The sequence below is a fragment of the Bos grunniens genome, chromosome 5, assembly GCF_055505025.1.
Source record: "Bos grunniens cultivar Pamir isolate PY7600 chromosome 5, Bosgru_T2T1.0, whole genome shotgun sequence".
NCBI lineage: Eukaryota > Metazoa > Chordata > Mammalia > Artiodactyla > Bovidae > Bos > Bos grunniens.
The window spans coordinates 44,883,280-44,891,710 of record NC_141169.1 but is presented as its reverse complement, the minus strand read 5'-3'; the positions used below and the strand labels follow the sequence as shown (position 1 = coordinate 44,891,710).

Below are 8,431 nucleotides of genomic sequence, written 5' to 3'. Positions count from 1 at the left end.
TTGGTGATTAATATCTGCACAAATTTATGTTCTGCTTTCAGGAAACTAGGGAGAGGGCAGAGAATTTTTCTTGGATCTTCTTCCTCTCAGTTGCCTTCAGCTCAAAATAATCCTTATGCCAAAGGGGAAGATTTTGGGTGGCATATTCTGATATCCCTCTGCAGGTTTTACTGTTAAGTTCTTTTGCTTTGCAATGACCTTTTATGTTCTAACATGGAAATGTGAAGTAAGGCATTGTCAGAAAGGAGTTAGGAATGTTGTTCTCATGAGCTTACTTATCATAGGAAAATATGGATTTATAAATGAAGAATTTACAATAGACACCAAAAAAGTTGGCAGAGGAATCTGGTTGAACAACATGGTGTGGTGCTACATACCTGTCAGAACACCAGGCAGTGTGTCATGTTGTTTTGTGGAAAATGTATATATATAACAATTTCAAGTGAAAAAATTGAAGACAACAGAGTGAAAGCACATAAAACAATGTAACGAAAAAAAACTTAGTGAAAGATTTGAGCTTATTTTCAGTTGTGTAAAATATTCCGTTTTTTTTTTTCTTTACAGTTGCTCAAATTTATATTTATATAGGAGGAAGTTCCTCTTTGGGCTATAGTGCTAATCCCAGTTCTTCCTGAGCAAGGTCGTTAAGCAACCTCATTTTATTATTTTCTTTCAGGTTAATACTTAGAATATCAGCATATTCCTTTATTTACAGTTGCTCAAATTTATATTTATATAGGAGGAAGTTCCTCTTTGGGCTATAGTGCTAATCCCAGTTCTTCCTGAGCAAGGTCGTTAAGCAATCTCATTTTATTATTTTCTTTCAGGTTAATACTTAGGATATCAGCATATTCCTTTAAACATAAGGAAGAAAACTTTTAAAGTCAGTGGACCAAAACACAGGCCCTGCCTTCCGCATGTCACCAAGGGTGGAGCCCCCAAACTCGTCAGAGAAGAGGGAAGTGAAAAGATGTTAAATACTAAGTCCAGCTCACCTGGTCAACTTGGACATTTGGCTTCTGTCAACATGAAGGCTCTCCTTATTGTGGGGCTTCTCCTCCTTTCTGTTGCTGTCCAGGGCAAGAAATTTCAGAGGTGTGAGCTTGCCAGAACTCTGAAGAAACTTGGATTGGATGGCTATCGAGGAGTCAGCCTGGCAAACTGTAAGTTAACTATTCTTCCTCCTTCCAAATAGTTAGCCAGGTGTGGAACAGATATTAATAGAGGATGAATAATAAGGGATATTGTATGAATGGACTTTTCTTATTTCTTGGCGGGTTTGTACATTTACAATGGTTAAAACACCAATGGTTCCTTTAGAATCAGATGTACTGGGTAAAGGATTGAAGTACAGGAGGGTTAAATTCTATACAATTAGAAGCATGCCAGGTACTGCTATACTCCTCTAGAGCCACTAAATTTGCCAGCTGGCATATGGAAGCGGACTATAAAATATATTTCAGCACCTGGGATATGTCTGTCAAGCCCTTGGTGTTTGACTCTAGCCATTTCCAGTTTGGAACTTGAGCTCTGCAAGCCTGAGTAAGGCAGTAATTTTCTCATTTTTAGTCCCCCTACCATGACACTGGGCAAAGTTTTTATACATTTCATTGAACTCTTAAAACAGGGACAGAAGGAACCTATTTCCCCTCAATCAGTATCTATATAAGGATCCCTGAAATGCAGCCTGAAAGACATTTTATTATTCTACATCCAGTTGATTAATTATTTTTAATTTTCTTCCACAAAATTAAAGATATGTCCTAAGGAAAAGTGACTGTATTTTAGTCCATATTTGTCAGTGTCATTACTGTATTTTTCAGACTGAATTCAGACATTTCCCCTCCATAACTATTTATGAATGAATGAGTGGATAGATGGATGGATGTCTTTCCTATTCTATAACTCTTTTCAGGACTCTAATTTGATATCCAAATTCAACTTTAGGTGTCGTAAGAATTTTTTTTTCCTCTCAAAACCTCCTTATTTTTCCAGGTAAAAGTATTTTTCCATTAGCGTAAGCAGATACTGCTAATTCGGAGAAGGCAGTGGCACCCCACTCCAGTACTCTTGCCTGGAAAATCCCATGGGCGGAGCTTGGTGGGCTGCAGTCCATGGGGTTGCTAAGAGTCAGACATGACTGAGCGACTTCACTTTCACTTTTCACTTTCATGCATTGGAGAAGGAAATGGCAACCCACTCCAGTGTTCTTGCCTGGAGAATCCCAGAGACGGGGGAGCCTGATGGGCTGCCGTCTATAGGGTTGCACAGAGTCGGACATGACTGAAGCGACTTAGCAGCAGCAGCAGCAGCATACTACTAATTGGGCTTCCCAGGTGGTGCAGTGTAAAGAATCCAACTGCTGATGCAGGAGACACAAGAGACATAGATTTAAGACCTGAGTTGAGAAGATCCCCTGGAAGAGGGCATGGCCACCCACTCCAGTATTCTTGTGTGGGAAAATCCCGTGGACAGAAGAGCCTGGCAGGCTACAGTCCATGGCGTTGCATAGAGTCGGACATGACTAAAGCGACTTACTTCACACATATGCAGCTAATGACTGAATCCACTCAACTCTGCTGATTTTTCTATTCTAGGCTGAAATTTACGTGAGCGATGGGACCAGGGGAAGGGTAATAGCAATGAAGGAAACATCTATTTTAATATCTTTTAAAATATGTTAGTTGTTTTATTAGTATTAACAAATGTTTTGCTAACAAAAGAATTCTCTTAAGGGCCCTTTAATACAAAAGTGTTAAAATATTTTACAAGTAAGATACATCTTTATACTTATAAAACAAGTTGTTAGTAAAGTAGAATTAAAAAGAACTAATTATGCTGTTAAGTATAAGTTATGTCATGTTGCTGTTTATTACTAATTTTTTTTCAGGGGTGTGTTTGGCCAGATGGGAAAGCAATTACAACACACGTGCTACAAACTACAATCGTGGAGACAAAAGCACTGATTATGGGATATTTCAAATCAATAGCCGCTGGTGGTGCAATGATGGCAAAACCCCAAAAGCAGTTAACGCCTGTCGTATACCCTGCAGCGGTAAGACAAGATAATGTGGAGTCATGGCACAGGACTCACCTGGTTATACTTGTTGGGTTATCCAAAAAGTTCGTTCAGGTTTTTCTGTAAACATCTTATGGGAAAACTGGAATGATCCTTTAGGTCAAGAGTCAATAGAAATAAAAAGGTCTTGAAGGGCTCATCAGGGACCTTGAAAAATTCCATATTAACTTCCTAAAACTCCTTATTTTGCTCTTCATAATTCCTCAAGTAAAAAATTAAAGAGCTGGTATCATAAAAGATCTGGAGTGACCTATCACTTCATCATAACTGGACATGTTGATGCTTTGTAGAGAACAATGCCATTCCTCCTACTTTCCTTGTTTGTAGAGGTTTAGGGGTAATTTGGTTATAGGGGTTTTTCATTTTTTTTAATCTACACTCCTTTATTGGAAAATGAAAGGATTAGTGGTTAACCAAAGAAGAGAAATATGTGTGGTTTTTTTAAAATATAATTTTTGCTTTTTATTATGAAATGTTTTAATATATGGAAAATTAGAAACATTAGCATAATAAACATCAGTATGCTCATCGTGTACTTTTACAGTTATTTACATTTTATCATATTTACTTCTTTTATGTATATGGGGTTTTTTTTGCTGAGTGATTTTAAACTGATTTAGAAACATTATGACATTTCATTTCTAAATTCTTTGGTTTGCATCTCCAAAAAATACAGTGCCTTTATAAGCATAATCATTCTAACAAGCTAATTTAAGATTTAATTGGGATGAAATAAATAATCTATTGAGTTCCTTTTAAAGTAGAGATAACATATGAATCTTTAGTGCATAAAATATTGAAAAAATATTGAAAAACTGATAGTTATATTTTTAAATATTCAAAATCCTATAGTCTTTAGAATATTATTTTGTATCCAGTTAATTTATTTTAAAAAATATTTTTAAATAATACTTTAAAAATAAAAAATAATATATTTTTTATTTTTTAATAAAGTCTTTATTGAATTTTTGAATATCACTTTTGTTGAATTTGTTAAAATATTGCTTCTATTGTTTCTTATGTTCTGGTTTTTTGGCCATGTGAAGTCTCAGTTGCCAACAGGCAGGATCTTCATTGTGCCAGGCAGGCTTCTCTCCAGTTGGGATGTGCAGGCTTAGCTGCCCTGCAGCATTTGGCATCTTCCTTCCCCACCAGGGATTGAACCAGCATCCCCTGCACTGGAAGGTGCACTCTTAATCACTGGGCCACCAGGGAGTCCCTCGGTCTATCTCTCAGGGTTAAGCACTTAGGCTGTTTCCATTTTCTCCTTTTATATAAACTGCTATGAAACATTTTGTATATACATCTTTGGGTACATACCATGATTTCTTTAGGATAAATTTCCATTAGGAGAATTGCTAAGTAAAAAACTCCTAGACTGTTTCTGCTTGTTTGTTTTGTTTTTACACTGCCTAGTAAAAAGAAACCCTTGTATCACATTAGTTAATAGCTCCTGAACATCCACTGACTTTGGTAAATGAGAAGCAGAATGTTTTATTTCATACCAAATGGGATGGAATGAAGAAAGAGTTTTCCTCCAAAATTCATACAGATATAAGGACTCTTAAAAAATAATATTAGTTGTTCTTTCCTCAGTATAAGAGAATAAAGCTGACTGAACCTAAACTTAAAATGAAATTTCTATGAAGATTGTTTTCATTTCTCACCACTTCTTTTTCAGCTTTGCTGAAAGATGACATCACTCAAGCTGTAGCATGTGCAAAGAGGGTTGTCAGAGATCCACAAGGCATTAAAGCATGGTATGTTTTTTTCCCCCTTCCAGTTTTATTGAGATGTAATTGACATAGAGCACGGTAAAAGTTTAGGGTGTATAGCATAATGATTTGATTTATATGCATCATGAAATGATTATCACAATAAGTTTAGTAAGCATCCTTTATCTCATATAGATACAAAATTAGAGAAAGAGAAGAAAAAAAATTTTGTGTGGAATGAAAAGTCTTATTAAAGTTTAATCTCAGCATCCTTTGTATATGTATAACATATATCAATGTTAATTATATTTATCATGTTGTATATTGTACTGTTGTTGTTTAGTTGCTAAGCTGCATCCAACTCTTTAACGACTCCATGGACTGTTGCCTACCAAGCTCCTCTGTCCATGGGATTTCCCAGGCAACAATACTGGAGTAGGTTGTCATTTACTCCTCCAGAGGGTCTTCCCCACCCAGGGATTGAACCCGCATCTCCTGCATTGCAGGCGGATTCTTTACCACTGAGCCACCAGCATAGGCCTGTGGTACATTGCATCCCTACTGTTATAACTACAAGTCTATAGTACCTTCCACTGCCTTTGTCCAGTTCCTTACCTCTCACCCCACCTACAAGCCCCACACCAGGTAACCACAAATCTGACCACTTTCCTATGAGGTTGTTTGTATGTTTGTGTTTTAAGTATAATGGACCTACAACAGGTGTAGATGAGTCTTTAGGATAAGACTAATCTTATGAGTCTTTAGTTTCTGTTAAGAGCACGGTATGTATTAAACATTAAAGAAGAGGGCTGATTTATCCTGCTGATGTGAGAGAAGTGAGAGAATATTCCAAAGACTACAGTATGCTACTGAAAATTGAAAATTGCAGCTTTAGATTTATGCTAAACAGTGTATTACATAGAAACCATCTATTTTACCTGATTCAGAATCTTTTACTCTTTTACTACTCAGTTTATTTTAGGGAATTTCTAGAGGTTTTGAATTCTCTACACAATACCTTGAAACTATTTTTGGATTTAAGTAAATGTGGAATGCACTTTGCAGTGCTGTTGGGGACTTCACAAGACTCAACATTTGTGTCCAGCATTCTGTGCTATAGTCCAGGCTTGTGGAGATGTGATGTCCCTGTATACGCATCTCCAGTTAATAAATAGCAACATTTGCATCTGTCTGTAGCTTGTATTTCATGTACTGATTAACTATTTTGTTCTCGCAAAGGATTTGAAGTATGTATAACGCAATGAAGATATGTTTCAATCTTACTATCATTTGTTTCATCTTTTTCTACAGGGTGGCATGGAGAAAAAAGTGTCAAAACCGAGATCTCAGGAGTTATGTTCAGGGTTGCGGAGTGTAACTGTGGAGTTTTCGTCTTCAGCTCATTTTGTCTCTTTTTCATATTAAGGAAGTAATCGTTGAGTAAAAGATTATACTATCACTCTTTCAAACAAATAATGTTTTTACCGAAGCAGGAGCATATGGTCTTTCTTCTAAGAGGCTGACGTTTACCTCACGTGTTTATTGTTTGATATTAGGCCTACATTTTTCAGCTTGCTAACAGAACTAATGCTGGTGAATATTTGTCTAAAATTTTCATTATCAAATGTATCTCTGATACATTTAGTTCTTCAAAGAGATAACCCAGACTTAATCTTGAATGATATAAGTACTCCCTAATATTCAACAAAATATAACAAAAGAATATCTCTAAGCAAATTGATCTTAGGCAAAGCCCCACCTGTGTAGGCATGTGAACTCTCATCTGTTCAGTCAAAAAAAGCAGAACGTCAAATGGCCAAAAATGGAAACAGCCCAAATCAATGAATTTTGTTTTCATAACTGTGACATTTGGTTTAAATGTTTTCATAGAAATGTTGCATGAACACAGAATTTTAAAAATAAACTTACAATTTATACATCAACCTATTTTAGCCTTTGCAAAGAACTCATTTATGCATCTTGCTGATCCTGAAGGAATATAAAGAAGGATTAGATGAGCTGTTGATTTTCCTTAGTTTTATTAGCTTAAATTCATCCATTATGACTAAATTCAGAGGCAGATAAGTTTGTAAGCATTGAATTAATTGCTATTAAACCGATGTGAATTTATGCATGTTGTAAAAGAAAAACATTTTCATTAAAAGCTTTGCAATTCATACCTTGTCTTCCTTTGTTTAGAGCCATTTAATGTCTCTGAAGAAATACATATGTGTATATTTGGGAAATAATGATCTGACAATTAGTATTTCCTACATCCTCACCTGTACTGAAACAGGTGGATACTGCTAGAGAAATCCATAAGCATGCTGATTCTCATTGTTTTAAATTTTTAATCTGTTTTTGGCTATGCCACACAGCTTCTGGGACCTTAGTTTCCCACTTCAGTTCAGTTCAGTCACTCAGTCGTGTCTGACTCTTTGCGACCCCATGAACCGCAGCACGCCAGGCCTCCCTGTCCATCACCAACTCCGGGAGTTTACTCAAACTCATGTCCATCAATTCGGTGATGCCATCCAGCCATCTCATCCTCTATCGTCCCCTTCTCCTCCTGCCCCTAATCCCTCCCAGCATCAGGGTCTTTTCCAATGAGTCAACTCTTCATATGAGGTAGCCAAAATATTGGAGTTTCAGCCTTAGCATCAGTCCTTCCAATGAACACCCAGGACTCATCTCCTTTAGGATGGACTGGTTGGATCTCCTTGCAGTCCAAGGAACTCTCAAGAGTCTTCTCGAACTCCCAAGAGGGCTTGAATTCTTACTCTTAACAGTGAAAGCAAGGAGTCCTAACCATGGAACCACCAAGGAATTCCCCTCACTTTACTTTCATAAACATAAATCTCAAATGGGCCCTCAAGTCAGCCTAATCATCTTAGTCACTTCTCTTCAATCCTTCTGTATTGGTGTCCCCACTCTCCAAAATGACTGTCACTATTTACTTCTCCAATCTTTTCAAACTCCCAGTAAACATGCCCAACCACTGGTATTTGACATGTGCTCTCAGTAGATGACCTGGCCTCATACTACAAAGACAGAACAGAAGCAACTCATACAAAATTTTCCTCTGCTGGCCATCAAAACAGAATTCACATCTTTCCCTGGGCCCACCTTCCCTTCCTTCCCCTTTATTACTAGGATGCAGGGCCTCTGCTCCAGCCAGTGGCAGTGTCTCCACATGCAGTCCATCACCATACTGCCCTGGCAACCTGGCTTATTCTATAGAACTCTCCGGGGGCTCTACAGAACCCTCCAACTACAACATCATTCTCTGCTCCCTTTCCAGTAACACTTCTGGGGTGAGATATCTATGTTAACCCACTCCATGCTCTCACCTCCCTTTGTCTTTTCATCTCTTCTTAATCTGACTGCTGTCCTCACTCAGCTGAAAACGGCTCAAACATGACTCCTCCCAGGATGCACTGGGGCCAGTTCTAGTGATCACCTGATTTCTGTTCAATCTACTTGATCTCTCAGCAGCATTTGACAGAGTGAACCACTTGCTACTTCTGAAAACTTTTTCTTCCTCAGCTCTCCTCCTTTATATTGTGTCATTGATGGCTCCTTCTCAGTCCTTCTTGGCTGACTGTTTCTCTGCTGATTGATTTTTTAAGTGTTGGAG

At 37.5% G+C, this 8,431-nt stretch overlaps 1 protein-coding gene across 1 annotated transcript; it reads left to right on the top strand.

Annotated features, from left to right (window-relative positions):
* Positions 1-1,006: 1,006 nt before the first annotated feature.
* LYZ (lysozyme) lies at positions 1,007-6,971 on the top strand. The gene is made up of 4 exons (XM_086400029.1): positions 1,007-1,163; positions 2,891-3,055; positions 4,761-4,839; positions 6,106-6,971. The coding sequence occupies exons 1-4, from the start codon at positions 1,028-1,030 to the stop codon at positions 6,170-6,172; spliced, it is 447 nt and encodes a 148-aa protein (XP_086256155.1). The 5' UTR covers positions 1,007-1,027; the 3' UTR covers positions 6,173-6,971.
* The last annotated feature ends 1,460 nt before the right edge of the window (positions 6,972-8,431 follow it).

Bases quoted from the DNA above. Each gene is read 5' to 3' on its own strand.
- LYZ (XM_086400029.1), top strand. From the start codon at position 1,028: ATGAAGGCTCTCCTTATTGTGGGGCTTCTCCTCCTTTCTGTTGCTGTC. The intron at 1,164-2,890 runs GTAAGTTAACTA...ATTTTTTTTCAG, and splicing joins AGGAGTCAGCCTGGCAAACT to GGGTGTGTTTGGCCAGATGG. The intron at 3,056-4,760 runs GTAAGACAAGAT...CTTCTTTTTCAG, and splicing joins CTGTCGTATACCCTGCAGCG to CTTTGCTGAAAGATGACATC.